Here is a 24,379-nt window from a genome sequence, read left to right as displayed (position 1 = left end):
GCTCCGGATTTCAGGTAAGTTTATTTTCATTCTAGTTCAACCCGCTGGGGGGATCTGAGTTGAGGCCGGCTCAATTATCGGGCATAGTTTTCTGGCTCGTTTCTTGTTCTTAGTTAGGAGATTGTTCTGCGGAATTTCACATGTAGAAGCGCCATGCTCGCCACATTGAGATTCTCGTCGCAGAGTTTGCTGGTAGGAAACTCACGAGTCCGATGTGTCTCCATCCTCATTCGTCATCAAATCTCCCTGCAGAAGGTCTTTCTAACAAGAATCGTGCGGGCTGTGGTCCTGTGGTGAGGATTTCGTTGAACATCTCATGGGCAAAAGCAAGTCTTCTTTCTTCATCCACCTGGGGAACACGAGAGAAGCGTGCTTCTAGAGTGTTCTTCAAGTTTGCAGGAAGGCGATGGCTAGTGCTCGGCCAGCAGAAATTGGATCGACTTTCACATCTGACGTTAATACCTGGACCATCCTTCTTCTGAACCCTGAGTGTCTGAATGATTGTGTGAGCGACTCGGTCTACCTCTATGTAGCTTTCTTCTGTGAGTGGAAGGACGGGTGATATGACTTCCACGAAAGCGATATCGTAGCGCTGAAGGTTCATTGGCTTCCATGATGAATCTTCAGGCGAGTGGATCTGCCAGAGGGGAATCCATGGTTCTTGCTTTGCATTGTATCCTCCGCCTTGGCGCATTGGATTTTGCACCTCCGAGCCATAGTCATCAATCTGTGGAAATCCTCGACAGAGGACATGCGGTGGGTGGCCTTTGAAGGCCAGAGTTTCATCGACTCCACGGGTCACCGTGCAGTCAGTAATCCCGTTCTTCTTGAATGCTCTGAAGAGTGCATTTTCGACCCGCGGTACGTAATCACTGTCGGTGAAGCTGGGTCCGTGAAGTCCATGGACTTGTCCAGGCAAGTAGGGTTCGGGATCTTTGACATGGCCCTGAAGACAGGACGCCCAAAACTGGAATTGGATAACAAATGTTGGTTGGTTGGGGAAAGGCACCAAGGGATTTGGCATGTCGCTATCCCAGCGGACTTTCGCATCTCGAAAATAGTGTATCATTTCTGCATCAAAGTACCATTGATCCAAGGCAGCAAAAGGGAAACAGTACACTTCAGACATGGCGAATGAAGTGTGCGTCTTTTGGGGGGGGGGGCGATCAGAAATGTTGGCTGAGTGGCGAAGATATCTTGAAATGCCTCCAAGAATTGAATACCTTGATGTTTGAATTTGTTGATATGATGGTATGATGGTTCGATGGTGAGTGAGCTGCTGAGAAGACATATAATGCGATGAGGCAAGAGACATTTTATATTCATATTATCGACGTTGTTTATGTGAATAAACGTTATGTTCTTGACAAGCCCGAACAATGTAATTGCAATTTCTCAACGCAAAATGACACTGTTCAGCTCTTGTTTCTCGCCTTCAAATAATTCGAGAGCATAATTTTGAAAGGTTTGCAGAATTGGAGCGTGTTGTTTCCTAATTGTTTGTCATTCATGCAAGAGCTTCATTCGATGCTTTGCTACCTTTCCATTCTCATAAACAGCTTGTGACGAACTCCCACAGTTGAAGGTGGGAACCCATCAGAGAGTGTATACAAGTAGACTATCATTTTCTCGACTGCACTGGATCTACGTGCAGCGAACAATACCGGGAAATAGTGGAGGGGAATGGATAAAAGAGTAGTGCTGCAAAAAAGATCAGCTTATTAGTTGCAATATCAAGACCAACAGCGTTCCTCTGACCCGACCCGATCTGCGTCACGTGATTTGTGGATATGCTTCGGCATGCATCAACAATCGCGTCTTTAGGTTGAAACAGCTCAGGGATCTCTTATCGATCGAATGGAGAGATACCTACCACTTCCGTCATTGTTTCCGATTTAACTATGAAAATAAGAGAGAATTGACGTGAATCAACAAATGATGACATGGCGCGGCATGGCGTGGCATGGCATGACCTGACATCCAAAGCTTTCTCTAATGATAATCTATCCTCATCGATATCTTCTCTATCAAATAGGAAAAAGCTACATTGCATACATTTTCACATCTCTACGCACAAAACGACACTGTGTCTATGTTCGCAATTGCCACTCTTACCTAGGAGCTCGGGTTTTACTATCTCACTCTACTCGCAGTCTTATCTCATGGGACAAAGAAAAGAACTACCTGCTACCATTCCAGCCCATTGCATCCGCATCCGCATCCCACCAAACAGTGCATAGGGTTTGATTAAAAAGTCTAGATTGTTATTGTGGCTACCAGAATCCTAGTTGTCTATCGGATTTACTCCTGATTCCATATCATCCGACTTACCCACGACTCTCGTGTTCATCTGGTGCTTTCCCGCCCTCAAATTGCACAGACAGTTATCACTGGGTTCTGTTCGGAATATCTGATAAATACAAAGGTTGAGTTTGTCGTACGCAAATTTGGATTGATTCAACCAGAATCATATATCTTTCAAGACACTATTTGACATTCAAAAGTCGACAAGATGGTGGATAGTTTCACTGGAATTGCTTCAATGCCCAATGAGGTCGGTGTTTCATTTTGACTAGCCCTATGAACTAGCTGGCTAACAATCAATATTAAAGCTCCTCATCACTGTCCTTTCACTCTTTTCTACCCGTCGACTTCTTCCGCTCGCATGCACCTGCCATCGTTTCCATGATCTCATAATCCGAATCATACACCATCGCCTTATTGCAGCAGCGGCTTTGAAGAATCATAAATTGATCCTTGAATGTTTTCATCCCTCTACGAAACTTATCACCCCGTACGCTTTGTGCGATTATCTTGGTACAGATGGACTAAGTGACGACGTTGTTGGAGAGGGAGATGTATACAAAGATGTCAACAGTACCGGGAGATTAGGTAAAATGGCCGGTCTATATTCGCACTTTAGGCCACTTCAGCCTGAAGAAAGAATTCGACATCTAGCAGGCAGTACTAGACCAACCCATTTACCAGAATCAGAAGACAGGCTTGTATCTCAAATCATCGATCTCGAGTCACATGAACTTTTCTCGCAGCTTTGCACCATCACCAATATCGTAAAGGTTGGTCCAAAACGAGGATTGCTTCTAAGTTGCGTTAACGTTGGTGAGGGGGTCATAAGAGTTTTTAGAGACTGGATGTCGGATCGCGTTGAAGCGAATGAGAGGCACATTGACAACCCAGAGGAATGCAACAAACGGCTCTTGTGGAGCGATACTGAGAAACATGTTGGATTGAAATTTAAAGTTTCTAAGTGGGAAGAAGCACCTGCTCCAATTTTGCTACCCCGTGATGAGGAAGCTCCCGTTTTCTATAAGCTCCAATGTGAAGGTAAGCCGAGTTTGCAAGAGATTAGAGGGAAGAGTACTGATGATTCCTTTCAGAATTGGTCCTAAGAACAACGCAACTTCTCCTTCATATCGAAGAATCGTTGACAAGAGAAGTCGAACACTCAAGTAAGGCAATCGTAATAGGTTCCTGGGATTATTGATACATTTTTCGCCTTGTATCGCTCCAAAGAGTACCGGATAACAACGAACTGCTTGAACTGCAGGTGCTTCATCGTTTGAGTCCTTGATTTAAATGCTTACTACGCTTTATTTAGTTTTATGATTCACATGTACTTTCGAGGGCGTTTATTAGATTTCAACTTACTGGAGTATGAAAATATTGATAAATGCGATTTATTCAAATATTGATAGGCGGGATAGGCTAGAGGGATTTTCTCAGAACCAATGGGTTTAGATGAGTTTAGTAAACTCTTTGTAAAAACTCTCTTAAATTAGATGGACACAGCCTTTTGCTGTTGGCCGTTGTTGGTCGTTGGTCGTTGGTCGTTGTTATTCGTTATTCGTCGTTTGTTACCAGTCGTACTATTGGAGTGGTAAAAAGCGTAACGGCTGTGACTAGGGTACGAGAAGCTTTGTCCTCAGCACCTTCCAAATCCAACATCACACCGTTAGTTCGAGGGATATAACTTTGGGTGAATGCAACTTTGCCTAGCCACATTTGCGCGTTTAGGGTGGTATTGGTGGTCAATAGAGCGTAAGCTGCGCCCGCAAAGTTTGAAGCGTTTTTATATTACTCCGTAAAGCTCACAGAGTTTGAAGCGTTCTAAAACTAGAGCAGCAAGAGTATCTTCTTATATTACTCCGTAAAGCTTACTTGATAGGTAGTTGGAGGGTGGGGGTCCGTGCGCTTCCCTCTCTCAACCCCATCCCCCTCCAGCGTGAATTGAAAACTTTTGCAGCTGCAGGCTGTGCCCCGAGATTCGAGATCCATTCACGGCTATTTATAGTACCTCGTACCTCATTACCAACACAACGTTGCTCTCGCTTTTCTATCATCATGTGGAATCTCATCCCATCTACGTGATTGTTAATTTATCTCACCTCACACACAAAGATGGCGAGTGAACTTAAAAAATGACACCCTCTGAGACACACAAGATGATTTCTTCATTGTCTTTACCTTCAGTATATTCAATTTCCCGAAATCACTTGACAATAGTACCATGTTAACTTCCACGACATTCCCCGCATTCTCGGTAACATATGCAACGATTGGCTGTGATGTAAGTCCTTGTCCACCATCTTTATGTCTGAACGGTCTCAGGCCTCACAATATCTGCAGAGAAGAGCATATGATCAGCTAAATTGTCTTTACGTGACGAATTCGAGATCCAACATACATTTATATCTTTTTAATTTTCTTTCGTGCATCACAAAGCCTTGTCAGATCTCTCGTTTTCCATTCTGAATCTCGGTAGCAGGGGTATTAGTGTGCTCACCTTCCTCCAGGATGGATACCAAAAAAGGATTGATCTCGTGTATTCTTTTCAAAGCCTCCTCGCCGAAGCACTTCAGCGTTAAACTGCTGTGGATTATGACATTACCTTTCATCGGGCTAATGTTCATGCAGTGATTCAGAAGATTTCCGCGACATGCATATAAACATCGAATCCTTCACAAGAAAGATTGCTCTCTTCCGTCCAGTCCTAGATTTCATTCCTAACTAAGCAAAAAAACTGTTTGCAAAGTTGGAAAATGTTTAATACTTTAACATTCCTGGCGCTTGCTGCTTGCTCATTTGCAGCTCCAACACCGACACCATCAATCAACACAACTGTTGATCTGGGATATTCAAAATATTTGGGAACTAATAATGGTAATGGCATCACTCAGTGGCTTGGGCTTCGATATGCTGCTGCTCCCTTGGGAGATTTGCGTTTTCGGGCCCCTCAAAATCCCGCTGTAAATGATACTTTACAAATAGCAAACAAGGTGTGCATTTTGCCCACTCTGTTTATCTGTCCACACTGACTTAAAAATTATAGCATGGTGGAGTCTGTCACTCCTCACCTTCGACCTCACTTTCATCTAAAACAACCGAGGATTGTCTTTTTGTAGACGTCTATGCGCCTACCGATGCAAGCAAACTCCATCCTGTCTTTGTGTACTTTCAAGGTGGTGGCTTCAATACCCTTGCTAGCCCAAACTTGAACGCGACTAGCTTAATTGCAGCTGGTGACCACGATATCGTAGTAGTCACGTTCAATTACCGTGTTGGTCCTTGGGGTTTCTTGACCAGTCAGGAAGTTGTGGCGAATGGTGATACAAATGTTGGGCTTAAAGATCAACGATTCCTACTTGAATGGGTTCAGAGGAACATTAAACAAGTAAGTTCTTAGTATTTGGACTTAACACATCTGTAATAACATATGATATTAATATATAACAGTTTGGAGGCGATAAATCACACGTAACGATTGGAGGAGCGAGTGCAGGCGCGGCTTCTGTAGATCTTCAGCTTTCTGCATATGGAGGTCGCGATGATGGACTTTTCCATGCTAGTGCGGCCGAAAGTCAGTCTTTCGGTGCTCAACTCACTATAGCCGAGTCACAATACCAGTACGATGGTTTAGTTCAACGAACTGGTTGTGCTGGGCAAAGTGACACACTAGCTTGTTTGAGGGGATTGGATATTAGCATTCTTGCCCAAAACAACATTGATGTCCCAACACCAGGCGGTGCAGGAGATAATCCGGCGTTTATGTGGTCTAATGTTATTGACGGTGATTTCACTCCTGATTATACCTACAAGTTGTTTGCCACAGGGCAATATCTTCAACTTCCTGCGATATTTGGGTATGCCTTCTTTACTGTTCCTCATCTATGCCAGAAAGGCTAACACAATATTTTCTTCATTATAGTGACGACACAAACGAAGGCACAAACTTTACTCCTCAATCCATCAATTCCAGCGTCGAAATGTCCAACTTTTTGAAAGATAATTTCGTCAAACTTACTGATGATCAACTAAGTAACATCCATAACTACTACCCTCAGGGACCTCAATATCCAAACGCTGGTACATACTGGAGCGCAGCAGCTCTTGCTTATGGCGAGATGCGCTACAATTGTCCCGGAATCTACATATCCGGATCTCATGACTTCTTCGCCCCATCAATTGGAAACTGGAATTACCACTGGGACGTTCTATCGCCTAAAAATGCTGCCAGTGGGTATGGTGTTACGCATACTGCCGAATCTGGTTCTATCTGGGGTAGCAGTGGACCTCCAGATTCTGCTCTCATACCGTCCATCCAAGCATACTGGACCAGCTTCATTAGGAGCAAAGACCCTAATACATATAAGCTCAAAAGTGCACCTAGATGGGGACAATTAAAGACTAGTAATTATCAGAGGATACTTTTCCAAGCCGAGAACGTTACAGGGACAGCCACCCCAAATGTTACAATGGAAACTATACCAGATGTACAGATGGCAAGGTGTCAGTACCTGTCTAGTATTGGTGTGAGCATCGCACAATGAACTTATCATTGGAATTACTTGATTGAATCAACATTTGTTGAGTTGCTCCCACTTATTTCCATTACATACTTTTACGGCAATAGGTATTGGGAAGTTAGGTGTTAGGGGGATACTATTTACATGGTTTTTTTTGCATACAATGGCGTTTCTGAAATTATGGATATTTGGGATTTTCTCTGTTGGTACCAAGACATAGCTTGTTAGCTTTCTGAATGATATTTATTGATATCATACACTGCTGCCTATCATTGATTATAAGGCTATGATCAAGTAATTATTTGCCACGCCAAGTCTAAATCGAACAAAGAATCATAGGATATTTCAAGAATAAGTTCAATCCAGATCTCGCAAATCATGCCTTTGTCTACCTTCATTCCAAGAATCTATTTCCGCGCATCATTATTGTCGATAGTCTCTTTGTTATAAATAGCCAGATACCAGTAACCGTTACCATTGAATGTTCCATCCATTCCGGTAATTGAGGCGAGAAGCCTGCCTTAAAAATTACATCCTCTTTCACACGTGTTATGAGGGGAACTGAACTCAGCTTTACCAATCATTCTCTTTGTTATTTGTTTTGTCGTTCTATCTTCACTCGTAGCTCTCCACCTCCGTTTCATTTCGAGTTTTACTTGATGGAAACTCTTAAGTTTCTGTTTACATTCTACATATATGTACGCGTTTCCCATTACAAGACAGCCTGTTGACAGCATTTAATCCGCGTGGTGTAGAATCAGTCTCTCATTCGAACACATGCATTCAAAATCATACTCACAGTCTCAAAAACTTGACTCGCATAAATCTTCCGTTCGAAGCTTCAAGTCACATCACAAACAAAGACACACAATGGCATCTCACACCAACGCAAACCCCAGCTCCAGTTCACCGAAACGCAAAATGGCACACAGCTCTTCTGATCGCCTCTCTAAAATACCCAAGCTCAAAGTACCAGGCAATACCCCTACTGATCCCTCTCAGCCAAACCATTCCCGCTCCAGAAATTTGCCGCAATCTGTTTCTACCGATAACAAACATCGTCATCATCATCATCACGAACATCATCCACACCATGGACTCATTCATCCACCTCACGATTCCACTTTATTTTCTCCCACAAATACGAGCTCTACTCTTCCAAATTTAACTCTAGGCGAAGGTGTAATTCCACCTTTCACATCCCCCACTGTTCCTCTCTCACAGAGCCAACCGTTCTCCGATCAGGACACACCGACTGGGATTGAAGACGCCGCGGGACTGGGCGCCCCACCAAATTTGGCAAATGATTTGGAAGAGGCATTGATGGAAGAAGTGGAGAAAAATCCAGGACTGACGCAAGGGCTTCGAATCGAGGATCTCGCTTCTCAGGGTAATGGAGGAAGTAATTTAACGCCGGAAGAACTGGGGTTTGATATTGACGTGAATATCAATCTCGATAAAGATGAGATTACATGGGAGAGCGATGAGGAAGATGATGAAGGGGAACCTTCAAGCAGAGAAAAAGACAAAGAAGATGTAGAATCGTCTGTTTCCTCTGCGTCGGATTCTCGCCATTCGTCTGATTCAGGCTATGATGAAACGACGGCGCCTCCAGTTTCGGATACGAATATGGATACAGGACCAGAATACGATGAGGGGTATGTAGAGGGCGGGGGAGACAATAATGGCTTTGAGGCCTCTGCCGAAATTGACTGGAACGACATGTCGAACGATATTGATGCTGACCCCTACACTGGGGGTGTACCAAAAATATCAGGCGAAAACGATGTACAAATGAATTTCGATGGTTTTTATGGAGGGTGGGATAGTACAAACGCAGAGTGGGCTGGAGTGGTGGCTTTAGAGCCTGAAGGAGATGAGGCTGTGGACGGGTATGAAGGAATTGGGAATGGGGCGCAAAGAAGTGGTGAGGACGAAGTCTGGTGGTTAAACGAAGGTTGAAAATTGTTGAATGGGTGCACAATAGTCGCATTGATTGGTGTGAGACGAAATGAAAGGCCTTTTCTTTCTGTTTTGATTCGACGAGAAATCCATCAATCGGAGCTGGTAATGAATGGGGAGTATAAGAATGTCTGAAGGGAAATTAAGCCCCAGTTGTGATTTACAATGGCAATTATTGCCTGCAAATAAAACGTATGAGTGGTAATTGGGTCTTGGGAAGTTGTATTACTCAATAAATAATATATCATTAATGGATTTCTGGTCTACATAAATCAGTCGCTGGCACGACTACATGCCAAACAACCAAGCTGATCACGGTTCAAGTGTCTCCTCTCACATATACTAGTCCTGTAGTTTATGCATTTATCGCATGGAGATAGAAAAAGGATAACGAATCTATGGAGTATCAGCCTAGTTAAATATACTGAGACAAGCCGTCTAACTCATCTTGACTGATCGCTTCATAGTTTCGCATAAAATAAACCCAAAGAACCCTACAACACCTCGCCACTCCCCAAATGTTTTCCCAACTTTGGTTTGAAAAACTCATCCTTATTCCTTTCCTCCTTAAACCCACCCCCATTGTACCATTCCAGCATTTCCCTCCAACCCTCCATCCACTCTTCCAGTAGCCACCCTCGCGTAGCCCACAATTTCTCATGAACCACCTTCAATTTCCCCTCATCTTCTTCATGGGGAAAGAACCCTCCCCATTTCCTCTCCAATGGTGTCACGGGGAACGCGCCATCCTGTTTAAATTGCCATGCAAAGAATGCCTGATCTGCCATATTCGTATTATACATATTGTATTTCTGATAATTTTGCAAAAACTTATCATAAATCAATTGACTCGGTGTGAACACCATTGCTCCTACATTGATCTCCACCGGAATGCCGGGAAGTTGAGGCACTCCCGAGAAGATGAATTCTTCACCATTGCAGCTCGCTGATCCGTCAGGGAAAAGATCACTTGGTTCTTGCTTGAGTGCATTACAGGCTTTGGGAGCAACTAAATCAAACATCTCGTCAATATTCTCTAACGGAAAAGCATCCGCGTCCAAGAACAATAACCGATCGAAATCCGTTTGTGCCCACATGTGTAATTTTGAAAAGGTATCTTTCCATCGCGAATAGATTGGTTTGTCTTCTCCATCCGACAAATCTTTTCTACTAGGGTTCCAATCTAATGGGCCCAGTTCTCTGACAATAGCTCCTGCACCTGCAAGTAATTGTCTTTGCTCTTGAGTAACATAGGAAGCGACAAAAGCGATGAATGGATAAGAATGAGTTTTAGAAGATGATCGCCAAAGAACGCGATAAATGAGAGATTGGACGGCCATGAAATAGGGGTCGCGAATTGAAGGGTTATGGGTATTCATGAAAGTTGCATAAGCGAACCTGGAACCCACTGGCAGAGCGGGGTCATAGTTGTGAGGCCATTTATCTGCAAGAGTTTTGAGATCGACCGTCGGAAGAGGAAGGGAGAGATCTTCCTGGAAGGGAAATTTCATGTCGTCGAATGCGGAGCTACTTTCTACCGTAGAAGTTGAGGCATCGGGAGGAGAAGGGGGGGCTTGTGGTGGGAAATTGAGATTGAGGGGGACCTCTGCTGCTATTGGTACTTTAGCTGGTGGGATGATTGAGTTTGGTTTCGATATGACTATGTCTTCGGGCTCGTGAACGTGTCCATTATCTTCTTTCTGCGCCGCCCAGTTCGATTTCGCGCGATCATATGTTTCTCTTATTGTCGAATGTGATAGCCAAAGTATTCCGGCTATGACAATGAATAAACAAGCAAAGCTTAACCGGCTACGTCGCATGATAGATAGATATTCATGAACCGTGTATATTGTTATTGAATTTTGCGAGACTCCAAGAGGAATCGAATGAAGCTTTACCAGCAGCCAACACCTTGCGTGTGGATGAATTGAAGGAAGCAAATAATATCTTGAAGAATATTGCGATTGAATTACGATTGAAACACAACTGCAATTAATTCCACGCCTTATCTATCTGATCCATCCGGGACATTTACATCCCATCATATGCATGATGGTGTCACTAAACTAAATACTATAGCTGTAAGCTTGGAAGCTTGTAGATTAGAACAACACCGGCCGAGGTACCAAGCGTGTTTAGGGCTTAGACTCACCCAACCGCCCCTGAGATATCACGTCTATTGGTGGGCACCATGTTGGTAAAGCTTTATACTTTGTAGACTCCCTTTCATGTGCTCGTAATTTCATGTCATGACCTGCAGGTTCTATGCAATTCATGCTATGCATATTAATTTATGGTATCAGTTCTCTTCTAGGGATGTGTACAAATGCAGTCATGAAGCGTGGGGGCAAGTCAGATTGGTTTAAAAGCAGCGAAAGCAATCAATGACACTCATTATTTTCTTCTTCACATGAAAACCGAATTGTAAAAGCTGGGGTATGTTTGCGGGTCGGACTAGGTGGATAAGAGACTCAGGGATTCCCCGCAGGTGCATGTACAAAAGCAGCGCTGCTTCTGTTGGTGCTAGGATTGCATATTGGCTTGTATCTTCTGCCGATGGGCCAGATGTGATTGATGAATTTGCTTCCCGAGTCAAATATTCCGACGCGATGAGGGTGCAGCTTACGAATCTGTAGGGGCATGGTTGAAGTTTTGTTGATCTTACGCGAAATGGTCTGAGGGGTTAGAGCTAGCTTTGGTCGGGTAAACTCAGTGTTCTAGATCGGATAATCTTGCAATACATTAAAAATATCAGCCTCTTCCGGTAGCTCCAGCATCGAACTACCACACTGTATCCTGACCTCAACACTGATGTTATTCCTTGGAACGAGCCTGGGCTGGTACTGAGGAGCAGTAACCAGCTCGACTGTTTTCCAACCGTGTCCCGATCCACCTCCTAACCCCATTCAAACAATGTGGGGACTCTCCTAACTTTCTTCCTTAGACAGTACCAGATTTTGATATCCAGCGCCAAAACACTTCGTTACAAGATTGATTATCGGGCCACTCCCCTCATCATCATCGACTGTAACTCGAGGTCTTGTACCTGAGATTTCAGCCACAGTCGTTAGAAGTGGTTCAATCCATTCAATTCCCTCTTCTGCATCGAATTTACTTCTGCCAAGAGGGTATTGCACGAAAACTTCGAATCGACGTACGTTCATCAGTAGCGGAAGCCATAATTCGAGATTCAAGACTGAATGTCCTTTCATTATGATTCGCCGCTCGCATATCATGTGTATATCACGAATACGCTTCATATTACCGGCATTCAATATACACGGAGGGCTGTGGTTGAACCATGAGGGACTGTAGAAAAGTAAAGTGAATTTATTGTATCCGTACAGAACGTCGAGAGCTTCATCACTAATCTGTTGAGACACGCGGAGGAGACCAATGGTGAGCTTTTCGATGTAACAGTCTGGCAGCAAGATGTGGGTCGAGAAACCGGTGTATACCTCACACTCCCTAGATATGTGAATGCGAAGAGGACGGGAATTCCTCGTTGGGCGATACGGATACTGTATTTCCATGGGTCTGCATTTGAGCAATTGCACGTAGATCATTTGACGGATCTCAAGTGGGAGGCGCAAGAGACCGGGAAGCTCATTGACTGACCGCTGTTCGTCATTTGAAGTCGGTTCAATCTTTGTAAGTGGCTCATTATTTGAGGAAGGAGTTTCCGTGTTTTTGTCTTTGGTTTCATGTACAACCAAAAGTTGCGGGAACTTTTTCTTGAAAATCCCAGCAATTTTTAAAGGCATTGAGAAGACGCAAACCACATAAGTTTATGATGGAGGATGTGGTCAAGAGTAGATGCTCATACCTGTTCCTGGTGGAAAAAGAGGAGGTCGGGCTTATGCAGGGTCCTCACGTGATGAGTGGTTTGGCCATATCACACTCTGACATGCCAAACCGATACTTCAAATGTCTTCGATCTTCGTTAGTTTCTTCTAGCTAGTGGGAAATTGGCATCAGTCTTGTAGCGAGTCGATTACTCCATGAGCTAGAATAAACGACACATAGCCATTCGATCTTCTGTGATTCCCTTTTAAAATTCGCAAGTTCATTCGAATTCCTGGCCATCTACTTATCCATCACTCTGTCTTTGACAGTAAGTGGCCTGTGGAAGATCCAACGGACGAGTGTCTCTGGGTGATTCTAGGATGGAGGTGCTTTATTTAAGAGTTGATGAGCTTTGCGGAGTCGAAACCGGGGGCTTTTGGGGATAGCTGCACGATGAGTGACCCGGAAATGATAGGCAGGACTCCACCGTTTCAAGTCATTGGGTATAAATCATTGACGATTCTCACTACGAGAGCTACCAATGAGGTAACAAGTGGCGTAAACCATTCAGAGCAATAGCTAGTGCTCATTACCCTTGTGCAATTACTCATTGATTTATAACATCGACCTTTATGCCGCCCCTCTCAAAACTCTAAGCAGATGATATCTCATAGGAAGACTCTCTATCGGAATTGTCCATTTCTAAGCAGATGTGATATGGTGATTAATGTTTCCCGGAATCGCCCTCGTCTCTACTTATTTCTTTACGGGTGATTTTGTGAACCTTTAGCTTATTAATTGGTCTTTCCGATTTACAAACTTGCTTTGGTTGCATTTCCTTAGCGATTTTCTTCAGAGGATTCCAGGACAAGTTTTCTTGATATTCGTCAAGTAGAGATCTTGTTTCCTGTCATTAAGTACATACACCATATGCTTGGAGGTTAGAACGGAAACGAATCCAACATCAGTCTCAGCAAGATCTACCAACCAATCGTCTTTGGGAACATCAAGTATTGTAGATGTATGTATGGTTTTAGCTTGTCGACGTAATTCTTCTATCTCAATCTTATTCTTTTCATTCGAGAACAATGCTCTTGCTGAATGACCTTCACCAAGAATCCACATCACGTGACCATATTGTGATTTTAAACGCAGTCGTTGTATTTTCTCACACTCTGCGAACAAAAGTAATTTTACTTGTTCAGGTGAGAAACCCTGGTACTTTCTGCTTAGACACATTGGGTCCGTCTATTTGAGGGATGATATCCAAGTCCAATAAGATCATAGCGTAGTAATTTTTCGGAGTTTCAAACCTGCGTCTGAGCGAAATGAGCACATATTATGAGGACGTTGATCCCATCAACATCCTTCCCTTTTGTTTTGAGTTCTTCATGTTTTTAAACTTGAGATTCATGGCAAGAATAGGTTTCCGGCTAGCGCTGGTCGGTGTAGTCGTTGGCACCATTTTCTATCAATTTATCTACAAATCGTTGATTCTTGGCACCTTGGGATACAATCGCGCTTTAGAACCTTTCCTCAACTTCGATGTCGAATGTGAAAAGATTGACGATGTAGGTCTCGCTGGTTGTGCAGATATGTGGTTGCACCAGGAAACTGGAATGCTTTATATGGCATGTTCGGATACAAGGGGTCGAGCTGAGTGGTTTCCGAGGTATGCCTTTAGCACTGTATATTTTTTTATATAAACTAAATCCTTTAGTTTGAATCATCTTAATGCATCAGGCCGCAGTTTGTCTGATCAAATTGTCATCCTGGATACACGCGGAGCTGGTCCGATTAAGAATCGATTGACATGGCTCCAAACACAGAATTTTGAAGGGATAAATAACGACGGAAGAATTAATCTTCATGGATTTGATATCCGAGTGGATTCGAAAAATGATAAGCAGTTGCACATCGTTCTCGTTAATGATCGCCCTTTCGAAGATACTGGAAAAGCAGGTCCTTTCAACCGATCCCAGACGGATTCGAATAGTACGATTGAGTACTTTACAACCACATTGGGAAGCAAAACCATGACCCATGAGCAAACCTTCACAAATATCGATATCGAGACACCTAGACACGTGGCTTGGGTCGATGAGCATCTATTCATGTTCACGAACGCTCATAGTTCAAAGGGCAATTCGGTAGGTCATCTCAAAATTAAACACGTAACACATGCTAATCTTTGGTCTTTAGCGAGGATATACAAACCTCGTTCTTGGGGGTGGAAGCATTGGTTATTGTATGCCTCCTTCCACAGAATGCGGCATTACAAAGTCTCCTGAAAACCTCAAAGTACCTAATGGGATAGCACTCGGCCATGACAATTTACTCTATGTTCCTTCATCTATCTCTGGTCAAATCCAAGTGTTTTCCTTGGAAGCAGAACAACGTCTCCGAAAGGTCGATACGATCCACCTCCCATATCCGATAAATGATATAAATGTCGACAAGAACGGAGATATCTACGCCGCCACTGTACCTGCCTTGCATAAAACAATCAAGAACTCACAGAATATAGAGGCCAATGTTCCAAGTGCAGTGTTTCGGATCATCAAATTAGGCGAGATGGGCGAGGGAGAAGGATGGGGCTGGAATGTGGTTAAAATGATGGAGGATGACGGGAATACTTTACCAGCTGCCACGGTTGCAGTTCACGATACCCAGACTGGTAAAATGTTTCTAGGTGGCGTGTTGGATCCTTTTATTTCGATATGTGAAAGAATAAACGGAGAGAGCTTCAGTGCATATGTGGAAATATTGAACTTCTAATAGACTGTTAATTGATCATTTCATTTTCGATCCCACATTCATTTGAATAGCAGGTCCCAATCTTTTCTACACGCTCCTGTTACCAACCATAGCTCTCTAACTGGGAAAATTCATCAAGAAATCTGAGCGAACCAATCGCTTACTTCGATATGCCCATGAAAGTTTGAATGCCAGCAAAACCTATCAAAAGCCTAGAGCCTTAAGATCATCCCAGCTCTACATTTTTACCATGATCGCAATAAAATCATGTACAGCACTGAAGCATAATATATACCCTGAAGCTGGCTCACATTTGTACGGGGTGGGTACAGAGACTGACAGGGAAATTTCTCAAAGGAAAGTCTAGTAGGTCAATTTTCAATGTGTAAGTTATGACCTCCCAAGTTTCACAAACACATTGGGAATACGTAGGCCTAGCTGAATAAACCTCTCATATAATCCGAATCTTTCAAGCAGCGAAATGGTGTGATGGGAACCAGCTCTTATTCCTATTATCTGATGTGAAAATGTACAGGGCTTGTCCATATGACTGGGTTGTTGAGCGCCGTGGAAGCAAAGTTTTGTCTCAGCAGCATTTACAGAGCTCATTCATCTTAGCTGCCAATGTTTGATACAAATCAATATTATACCCAACGCATTCGCGGCACTCGTAATGCACTTTAGCTCCGGTGTTGTCTAGATAATTCAGCAAGAACAAACTCCATACCTGGCTGAGTATCTTCGACAGGTTGGGCCGCTTGGCCAACACTTGCAGCACATCTCCCAGGAGCTTTCAATGGAGGAGTCTCATTCGAAAAATCAATGATGTCAGTATCCTGCTCACAATACTTAGTATTGAGCTTACGCTTTTTGATGCCGTTTGAGGTGATTTCGGATATTTTGTCGTTTGCTCTGGAGAGAGTGGAATAAGTATCACGGCCGAGCTAAAGCACCAAAAGATGAAATCCAATCAAGTCAGTTGACCAAGTTAGTTTGTGAGCACAGTATGTAAGTATGCAAGAAGTATTTCAAGAAGACAAGCCGTCAACCGATGATGAATATGTAGTAACATCCTGCCAGTCATGTTGAGGTATCGTAGAGAAACAAAACAAAAAGATGCCCATCCTCGAGCCATCCATCCCCATCGGCGGGGGTTTGAAAAGCTTCAGCACAGACCACCTCCACATCGCGTTCGCGTTCTCCAATCCTCCACCACTCCCATCTCACTCTCAGTCTCAATTCGATAGATCCTCAAAATGTTTTGTTCTCTCATTCACCTCTCTCCCTCCTAACATATGAAATGCCCATCTGTATCGAGTGTCGCTATCCGACTACCCAACTCTATACCGAGTATTCCGGAGGATCAACGGGCCATGGAGTACGATTAACCGTCTGTAAGAATTGCGGACGATTTTGCGATAAATATGTTGAGCATGATTTTGTGGTTTTGTTTATTGATTTGGTTTTGATTAAGCCCCAGGTTTGTCTCTCTTGTCTTGACCTGATGATGTTTACACACAGACACACACATATATGTATATGTAATTGAGGGAGGGGGAGGCTAATAGTTCTGGGGACGGGAAGGTGTATAGACATTTATTGCATAATACTTTAATGAGAGAACATGATCAATTTGACGTATGATATACCCCCCCCCCCTAAATACAAAATCTTATATTGACATCTATCTTTCAAGCCTTCAATAATCCGTCTCGGCATTCTCCTCCTCCTCTTCGATGTCTACCTAACATGGGCACGTATCGAAAAACAAACTTCCGCGCCCATCTCTGCTCCTATCGAAACAGATAATACGAATTTCCTCCGCCTAGCCGCTCAACCCATTGTATTCCAATACATATTCTTTCTAATCCTCTGCGCCCTCTCAACACTAAGTTTCCACTTCTCTATCCGCTTCCTCACATCATCGCCACTTTCGCCTCTAGTATTCTTCGGACTCCTCCCAAAATACACACGTCCAAATTCCGTATCTACAGCACTGCTAGTCTCGTCTTCTACGAAATTATTTCCCATTTTGATGGTGATATGGGAGTACGACGTGCCGGCTGCGGCGAGAAGTTTAGGATGGGCTGTTGTTGCGAACAACGTGGAGGCTTTAAAGATTTTACTGGATTGTGGGTATGGAACTGCAGCGATATTGGCGACAGTTGGAGCGATTAGTAGGTGGATGGTTGGGAGGGGAATACTTTGGGCGGTGGGCTTGGATGGGGTTGACACGGTTGGAGATTCAGGGGTAGCGGCTGATGGAAAGGCGCTTTGGGCGGTAGTAGAATTGGGCAGGGAATGGGGTGGGAGGTTAGGCTTAGGCTGATTGAGAAAAGTGAAGAATAGAAGGAGATTTATGATAAAATTAATAGGAATGCTATCTATCTCAAACATGATAGTTTGTTGATATCTAAGGGCTGACAGTAGAGCATTTAGAGGAAATGGTGCACTACTGCGCAGAATGATGACATGCTCATACATAGATCTCCACTTGCCAAAGTAAACCAGACATCTGCAATCCCAAATTCGCTGCAAAGGCATAGATCTCCGCAGGATTTGCCTATACTTCCAGGACCATGTTGCAAACCGACCTTTGAGCGCAGCGAGGAGACTGGGGTCTTGGGGCTTGACCGCATCAGAAACAATCGAATAAGAGATACAAGTATCGCTCCGTTGGACCTCCGGAGGCCATTGCCGAGAGGCAGACTAATCAGAAGCTCAATTCAGTGCCTGATAAACCAAAGCTTCTATTTCCACAATCAATTCCTATAAGTATACACGAGTCGCATTTCATTCCTCCATTAGAGTCGATCCCATCCCAAGAACGCCAAATAATACATCTCATTTATCTTCATTCTCTTCCACTATCTTGCGTGTCCACCTGTAATAACCACTCAACTCATATGTCTTGCATAATCATCTCTTAAGTCTCCTCTTCTGGGTACGATGAGTGGATGCCATTGCGCCAAGAACGTAATTGCTGTTGTCAATGTCAGTATGATTCCTGGGCTCATTGCTTCTGTCTCCTTCTCCGTGTAATCTGGATCGATGCGATGGGAATACGTACCCCACATAATATAACAACTTGCGAAAGAGAGGATGAGGGAACTGCGCCAGATTCTGTATACCAACAAATCAGCCACCGATATTTCAGAAAATTGTCCATGTCCATCCATCCAGCCATCCATCCACGAATAGTCCAATGCAATATATCAGGGCGCAATAGATACATACGTTTGATTTTCGCCTTTAGGGGAGAGGATCCATGCTGCCGCACAAGCAAGCACAACAATAATGAGGCCAATGACGATACTCCAACTATTCAATCCATCTTGTTAGCTATGATTATGATCTCGCAGTTTCAGAATGTAATTGCACGAGTGGACAATGAGCCATACCCGTTTGCCATGTTGAATCTGTGATGATGAAGTCGTGAGGTCTGGGTTCGGAGGGTTTGGAGTTGCTCAGGGCGGTTGTCTTATTCGAGGTTGGTGATTAAATGATGGAGCTTGGTTCAAGGTTTCTAGGTACTACTCCGTACTCGCGCTAATGGTTTGGCTTGGCGCGTCAGCTCTTTCTTTTTCATTACACGCTCGTACATCAAAAATAATTTATGCGATCAAATCTATCTTCCTATATATTATTTCTTCACTGATTATTGATCTAACGATTTCTAATTGATTGTCGCATATATATGTACATTTTTTCTTGTCATTTCGATGACACTATGTAAAATTACAATATCGGTTCAAACTTCACAATCTAATTCTCGAATTTCAAGCCAGCCTCTTGTCTAACAGCTCCATAAATAGCAGAAATGTCACCAGCTTCTCCCTTATGGTTCTTAACTCCCTCCAAATGAGCATCTGCGACCTCGAGAGCCTTCATTTGAGTACCGGCGTTCTTAGCCAATGTCATAGCATGTCTTGCATCTTTTCTAGCCAGATCGACAGCAAATAATGGTTCCTCCCTCTTGTGGTAATCGCCCGACAACATTCTACCTGAGTATGCGGCATATGGACCTGGGAACAAAGTCTCGACAAGTTGATGAAGATTCTCTACGCCCAATCCAGATTTCTCTGCAAGCACATGGCCTTCGGAAAGAGCCTCAACCATATTGAATACAAAGGTATTTCCAATAACCTTCAAAAGTGTAGCTTTCCCAACTGGCTGTCCACCAAGATCAATAATGGCTTTACCCATAACTCCCTTGGTATATGGCTTAACCTTCTCTACCGACTCTTTTGGGCCCGCAAGTACGCAGATGAGCTGGCCACTTTCCGCCATAGCAGGAGCACCGAAAACAGGGCACGCAACAAAGTCACCACCAGCAGCACCAATCCTCTTAGCCAAATCTTCAGTGGTATCTGGATGAACAGTTGAACAGTCTACGAAAAGTTTCCCAGCAGCGCCATTCTTGATTCCGACATCGATTGTCTCGTTAATAGCAGCATCATCTCCTACGCATGTGAAGATGATATCGGATTTTGAGACGAGATCGGTAATAGAAGAAGAGACAGTAGATTTGCCGGACGGGAGAGAAGAGCTGAGATCTTCTGCACGTTTGGTAGTGCGGTTGAAGATTATGAGGGGGTTATCGAGGTTGCCTTTCTCGACGAGGTTCTTGCACATGCCCTGTGATATTTATGTTAACCATCGTCCATCTTCTGGAATGCAGTTGCGGGGTAGGTAGTTTGGGGAACTGACTCTACCCATGTTTCCAAGACCAATCCATGCTAATTGAAGACCCATTCTGTATGATTTTTGTATGGTTTGAAAGATACAAGAATGTACGAAGTAAATGTGATAGTGTGTGAATGATAAAATATAGATTGTCTTCTCTCAATTGGGATTTGAGACGGCTTTGAAGAGAATTTGTGCAGATACACGACAAACCACTCGGTCCCGATATTACTATAGATGTATGATCACATCGATTTTGATGGTACATCGGAGTTACTGTTATCACACGGCCGGAATGAAGCCGTTTGGTCCCACTGTTGACAAAGCAAGGGAAGACTTTGGGACACGCCGATTTTATTACTCACTCATGGTGACTGAACATCAGTCCTTCAGTCCTTCGTACTTGTTTTGGTGCAAGAATATATGGTTTTTTTTTGAGCCCTAACAATGCGAGTGTTGGCAGAATACTGTGAAGGAACAACCAAGTGCAATATGTAAAATGCAACATCGAATGTATACTGTCTACAAAGACCCAAGATATCTGCAAATGACGCTCTGCTAGCTCTCCGAGGGCCACTGCCGTGGAGGCAGACTATTTTAGACTACTGGCTACCAGTGCCTACCTCGGTATGCAAAAACAGCGAGGTAGCATGTTGCGTTCGACCTACTGCAGCATTGCTTAGAGTGCAGTTTGAACGTGCTTTTTTCTCCTGTAGCGAAGCGAAGAAGCCTCCATGGCAGTGACCCAGCGGAGCGTCGTATATCAGTACTCTTACCTATGGTGTAGGCAAGCTCTTAAGCTATTCTACCCAGGAACATATACATACATTTTTTGAAGATATATTATCTCTTCAAGGGAGGAACCACCAACCATCACACAAGACTAAATATCTAACTTCATGTATCGTCTACACACCCTGTCACCTGCCTCGCCTGTCTCGCCTGTACAGCCTTATGGTTTGATTTCATCAGATAAGATCCTTTTCTTGCGACGCCAACTCGGAATGAGCCAAAAAAAGGAAGTCGACTTGGTAGTAATTTGCTGATTTCCTATTAATAATTTTTTCGCCATTTTCAGACTTTCACGTGTGAGCTCCCACTGGTGTGTTCCTATCCCAGTTCGCTTTTATCGAAAAGCGTTATCGGATGAATAGTGTGGAGATATGAATCGACTTTCGCACAAGCACATATTATCCATTACTTCATATAATGAAAATGCCTCTCTTTCTTTGTTATTATTATTCTCAACAACTTATCTTCACTTTGGAAAACCATGATTTTGATACTTCTCCTTCCAAGTTGCTTTCAAATGATTTCTTCTGAATAGTTCAAATCAATATGCAATATGTTATTGCAAAATTTAGCCTTGAAAAAGGGCAAAGAAGCGGCTGGTCATAACGTGAGTCAAATAAATGGTTGATTCCATAGTGAGACATTTGCTAACATTCTACGAAGATTCAATCATTGACAAAGCATGGGAACTATTTTGTCCAAAGTAGTGATAGAAGACGTGCATATACCTCGAATCAATCTGCAGCCGATAAAGTGAGGGAAGAATTGGCAAAGGAAACTTGTGAAAAGCTCTCCAGTCAACACCAAGCCAAGAAGAAGGCCAAAGCTATTGATAGAGTGGGATATTTTCCATCAAACCATTCAATTGAAATGCTTACGAATTTTAGGACTTCTTTCTATCGGTTCTTGGTTCTTCCGCAACAAAACGCGAAGCTCGCTCTTACATTCAAAACTTCAAACCTCTAAATACTTCTCCCGCAAAGCCGATATCCCAAGAACCTGTCCACAAGAACACAAATGAGAATGGCGCAAACTTGGGAAGCATTTATACAGCAACAAGGGCCGTGGCAGAAAGTCCAAAGTTTGTGCAACAACCAGCAGTCTCACAATCCACACTGGGGGGCTCCATATTACATGTTGCTCTAGTGAAAGTTAGAGCTCCACAACTGCTAGATGACGAAACATTGAATGGGATTGGGAAAACTTTATCAAAACTGTGTAGACTTGGACTGATCAGTACTGTGGTGGTGGATTGCGAGGATGGAACCGATACCCACCTGAAGGTATCTGAATGCGAATGGAGGAATCGGATTAAAGAGCAAGCAGCTCGTGTTGTGACTGCCATTGATGCTAGTGGGACAGAAGCACGTCTAGTGGACAATGTGATAGGAATTGCGGAAGATGGATCCGATGTCAAGCAACAGCCATATCTGAAAGGCGGGGTACATGTCACATTTAGGGAGCTGTTGATGACGCCATTAAGACGAGGAGTACTCCCTGTACTACCTTCAATAGGGCATACGGACGCTACCCAAACTGCAGTATCAATCACCGCTAGTGATGTAGTCCTGGCGTTGACCCGAGAATTTGCTGGGTTTCGATCTCCGCAATCACCGGATGAACATCCTAATGTTGTCAAAGAGCACTTACAAGCCTTACAAAATGAGGTATCGCTTGATCGTCTAATTTTGATTGATCCTCTTGGGGGCATTCCAGCTTCGGACCGCAGAAATGGCTACCACGTTTTTCTGAATATGGAACAAGAATATGAGCAAGCGAAGCAAGATCTCATTAAAACAGGCGGATTGTATAGCGAAACATCCAGTCGGTCAACACGTGCAGAAGCAGACTCGAACTTTAATCTTCGCGATGATATCCCCCTTTCCAGCTTTACCGAACAAAAATCTGGCGAGCTTGAATATTCACCCCGACACCAAAATGATTCACCTACACAACAAGATCAAAGAATGAAATTTCATTTGGATAATTTGGAACTAGTTCGAAGTGCTTTGGCCATATTACCTCCTAGTTCTTCTGCTTTGGTAACCACACCTGATGAAGCCGCGAATTCCGGAAAACAACACGAGTTTAAGGCCGCTGGAGTTGGTACACGACGACAACGAAATCCATTGATTCACAACCTTCTTACCGACAAGCCAGCGTTTTCTTCGTCCCTTCCTGCTGGAAGGTTGGGACCACTGGATAAGAACGAACCAATAACCCCATCAACTAAATTGGCCCCAGCCACTTTTGCAAAACATGGAATGCCAGTGACCATTTTTCCCGATCCAAAGACCACCCCTTGGCAACCACCTATCGCTGGCGTTCCACAGATAAGCTTAACCGATCCTCAGATTGATCTACCTCGCCTGGTACATTTGATCGAGGACTCCTTCAATAAGAAATTGGACGTTCAGGATTATTTAAGGCGTGTAAATAATCGTATAGCTGGAGTCATTATTGCAGGCGAATACGAAGGGGGGGCATTATTGACGTGGGAACTACCACCAGGTGTTCCAGACGATGGAAGTGAAGAAAGTCGTAAGCGAATGGTGCCATATCTTGACAAATTTGCCGTCTTGAAGAGAAGCCAGGGATCGGGCGGTGTTGCAGATGTGGTTTTTAAATCTATGGTGAGAGATTGTTTTCCTGGTGGTGTTTGTTGGAGAAGTCGCAAGGTAAGAAATGTCTTGAATCCGTGGTCTTGATTTGGTGCTTGGTATTGATGAGACGACAGGATAATCCAGTAAACAAATGGTATTTTGAACGCAGCAGAGCAACGTTAAAACTGATGGATACGAATTGGACGATGTTTTTTACGACGCCGGAAGAAAATATGGATCAGCAAACATTCCAAGACTATGAAGCTGTTTGCAAGACCATTGAACCTTCTTGGGCGGATAAACAGGGAGTTCAGGATTGAACTCTGTACTCAGTGTGGGAGGAAATGGAAAATGCGGAGCTTGATACACTCATGAGGTACCTATGAACCAGACCAGGATGCGTCTTGCAATCGCCAAAACACCACGAATACTTTGGAAGCGGACATGAGTTTCGGCAAAGTGCTTGATACACTACATCATCCCAGCCTAGATGGTAAGAGTAATTTTGTACACGGAGGTAAAGATCGTTATGTGATCGGCACCACACTTATCAAACATATCATTCCATTATTCTTGGACGTTGAGTGCCCCGAGTGGTTTTGGACCACTATTTGGGCTGGTGAAGCGAGCTGGTAATTAGTTGAGGGGTGAGCCGGGCGTTGGTGGATGCTGTCAGAGCGGGAGGTGATATACACACACAACTGGTTCAGGATTACGCTATCCGAAGGTCGTTGTGGATCTATGTAGCTGCATTTGAAGATACCCTCGAACATCAATAACTACCGGTACCATATATTTGGCTCATAAGATCAAACCTCGCCGTCATGATTTTCACAGCAAGTGAGAGTTGCCTTTGAATACCAATGAATAATGTGATATAGCACGCGGTAAACAGACCTTCGGGTACAATATGAATAGAACTGGTCATACTCCGTACATAGTGAATGATTATTCCAAATTTGCCTTGTA

At 43.6% G+C, this 24,379-nt stretch overlaps 11 protein-coding genes across 14 annotated transcripts; 6 read left to right on the top strand and 5 right to left on the bottom strand.

Moving 5' to 3' along the window:
• Positions 1–2: 2 nt before the first annotated feature.
• Positions 3–1,715, bottom strand: BCIN_15g05530 (hypothetical protein). The gene has a single exon (XM_001549680.2). It carries the CDS (start codon positions 1,313–1,315, stop codon positions 227–229), a length of 1,089 nt encoding a protein of 362 aa, XP_001549730.2. The 5' UTR covers positions 1,316–1,715; the 3' UTR covers positions 3–226.
• A 177-nt stretch (positions 1,716–1,892) lies between these two features.
• On the top strand, positions 1,893–4,299 carry BCIN_15g05520 (hypothetical protein). 2 transcript variants are annotated; one of them, XM_001549681.2, is made up of 3 exons: positions 1,893–2,554; positions 2,613–3,345; positions 3,399–4,299. In XM_001549681.2, the coding sequence occupies exons 1-3, from the start codon at positions 2,513–2,515 to the stop codon at positions 3,503–3,505; spliced, it is 882 nt and encodes a 293-aa protein (XP_001549731.1). In that variant the 5' UTR covers positions 1,893–2,512; the 3' UTR covers positions 3,506–4,299. The 2 variants fall into 2 exon arrangements, with proteins under 2 accessions (XP_001549731.1, XP_024553553.1); XM_024697737.1 differs by having other exon boundaries at positions 2,613–4,299.
• A 49-nt stretch (positions 4,300–4,348) lies between these two features.
• BCIN_15g05510 (hypothetical protein) lies at positions 4,349–7,357 on the top strand. Of its 2 annotated transcripts, XM_024697736.1 has the most exons (5): positions 4,349–4,588; positions 4,936–5,297; positions 5,351–5,692; positions 5,755–6,161; positions 6,227–7,357. In XM_024697736.1, exons 2-5 carry the CDS (start codon positions 5,061–5,063, stop codon positions 6,846–6,848), a joined length of 1,608 nt encoding a protein of 535 aa, XP_024553552.1. In that variant the 5' UTR covers positions 4,349–4,588; positions 4,936–5,060; the 3' UTR covers positions 6,849–7,357. The 2 variants fall into 2 exon arrangements, with proteins under 2 accessions (XP_024553552.1, XP_024553551.1); XM_024697735.1 differs by having other exon boundaries at positions 4,349–5,297.
• A 20-nt stretch (positions 7,358–7,377) lies between these two features.
• On the top strand, positions 7,378–9,018 carry BCIN_15g05500 (hypothetical protein). 2 transcript variants are annotated; one of them, XM_024697734.1, is made up of 2 exons: positions 7,378–7,522; positions 7,580–9,018. In XM_024697734.1, exon 2 carries the CDS (start codon positions 7,602–7,604, stop codon positions 8,784–8,786), a length of 1,185 nt encoding a protein of 394 aa, XP_024553550.1. In that variant the 5' UTR covers positions 7,378–7,522; positions 7,580–7,601; the 3' UTR covers positions 8,787–9,018. The 2 variants fall into 2 exon arrangements, with proteins under 2 accessions (XP_024553550.1, XP_001549734.2); XM_001549684.2 differs by having other exon boundaries at positions 7,378–9,018.
• Positions 9,019–9,023: 5 nt separating this feature from the next.
• On the bottom strand, positions 9,024–10,800 carry BCIN_15g05490 (hypothetical protein). The gene has a single exon (XM_001549685.2). It carries the CDS (start codon positions 10,604–10,606, stop codon positions 9,281–9,283), a length of 1,326 nt encoding a protein of 441 aa, XP_001549735.2. The 5' UTR covers positions 10,607–10,800; the 3' UTR covers positions 9,024–9,280.
• Positions 10,801–11,245: 445 nt separating this feature from the next.
• On the bottom strand, positions 11,246–12,618 carry BCIN_15g05480 (hypothetical protein). The gene has a single exon (XM_024697733.1). The coding sequence runs from the start codon at positions 12,548–12,550 to the stop codon at positions 11,714–11,716; it is 837 nt and encodes a 278-aa protein (XP_024553549.1). The 5' UTR covers positions 12,551–12,618; the 3' UTR covers positions 11,246–11,713.
• A 1,297-nt stretch (positions 12,619–13,915) lies between these two features.
• Positions 13,916–15,409, top strand: BCIN_15g05470 (hypothetical protein). The gene is made up of 3 exons (XM_001549688.2): positions 13,916–14,244; positions 14,293–14,722; positions 14,775–15,409. The coding sequence occupies exons 1-3, from the start codon at positions 13,964–13,966 to the stop codon at positions 15,348–15,350; spliced, it is 1,287 nt and encodes a 428-aa protein (XP_001549738.1). The 5' UTR covers positions 13,916–13,963; the 3' UTR covers positions 15,351–15,409.
• Positions 15,410–16,379: 970 nt separating this feature from the next.
• Positions 16,380–17,725, top strand: Bcarv1. The gene is made up of 3 exons (XM_024697732.1): positions 16,380–16,809; positions 16,914–16,967; positions 17,026–17,725. Exons 1-3 carry the CDS (start codon positions 16,630–16,632, stop codon positions 17,656–17,658), a joined length of 867 nt encoding a protein of 288 aa, XP_024553548.1. The 5' UTR covers positions 16,380–16,629; the 3' UTR covers positions 17,659–17,725.
• A 25-nt stretch (positions 17,726–17,750) lies between these two features.
• Bcvma9 lies at positions 17,751–18,816 on the bottom strand. The gene is made up of 4 exons (XM_001549691.2): positions 18,731–18,816; positions 18,567–18,650; positions 18,400–18,452; positions 17,751–18,312 (listed from the first exon to the last, which is right to left on the bottom strand). The coding sequence occupies exons 1-4, from the start codon at positions 18,739–18,741 to the stop codon at positions 18,227–18,229; spliced, it is 234 nt and encodes a 77-aa protein (XP_001549741.1). The 5' UTR covers positions 18,742–18,816; the 3' UTR covers positions 17,751–18,226.
• A 140-nt stretch (positions 18,817–18,956) lies between these two features.
• Positions 18,957–20,596, bottom strand: BCIN_15g05440 (hypothetical protein). Its single transcript, XM_001549692.2, has 2 exons — positions 20,040–20,596; positions 18,957–19,967 (listed from the first exon to the last, which is right to left on the bottom strand). The coding sequence occupies exons 1-2, from the start codon at positions 20,082–20,084 to the stop codon at positions 19,095–19,097; spliced, it is 918 nt and encodes a 305-aa protein (XP_001549742.1). The 5' UTR covers positions 20,085–20,596; the 3' UTR covers positions 18,957–19,094.
• Positions 20,597–21,016: 420 nt separating this feature from the next.
• On the top strand, positions 21,017–24,379 carry Bcarg2. Its single transcript, XM_001549693.2, has 4 exons — positions 21,017–21,414; positions 21,471–21,644; positions 21,695–23,485; positions 23,545–24,379. The coding sequence occupies exons 1-4, from the start codon at positions 21,361–21,363 to the stop codon at positions 23,728–23,730; spliced, it is 2,205 nt and encodes a 734-aa protein (XP_001549743.1). The 5' UTR covers positions 21,017–21,360; the 3' UTR covers positions 23,731–24,379.

This window comes from Botrytis cinerea, chromosome 15, assembly GCF_000143535.2.
Source record: "Botrytis cinerea B05.10 chromosome 15, complete sequence".
Classification (NCBI taxonomy): Eukaryota; Fungi; Ascomycota; class Leotiomycetes; order Helotiales; family Sclerotiniaceae; genus Botrytis; species Botrytis cinerea.
The sequence above is the reverse complement of the archived record's forward strand: the minus strand, read 5'-3'. Positions and strand labels throughout refer to the sequence as shown.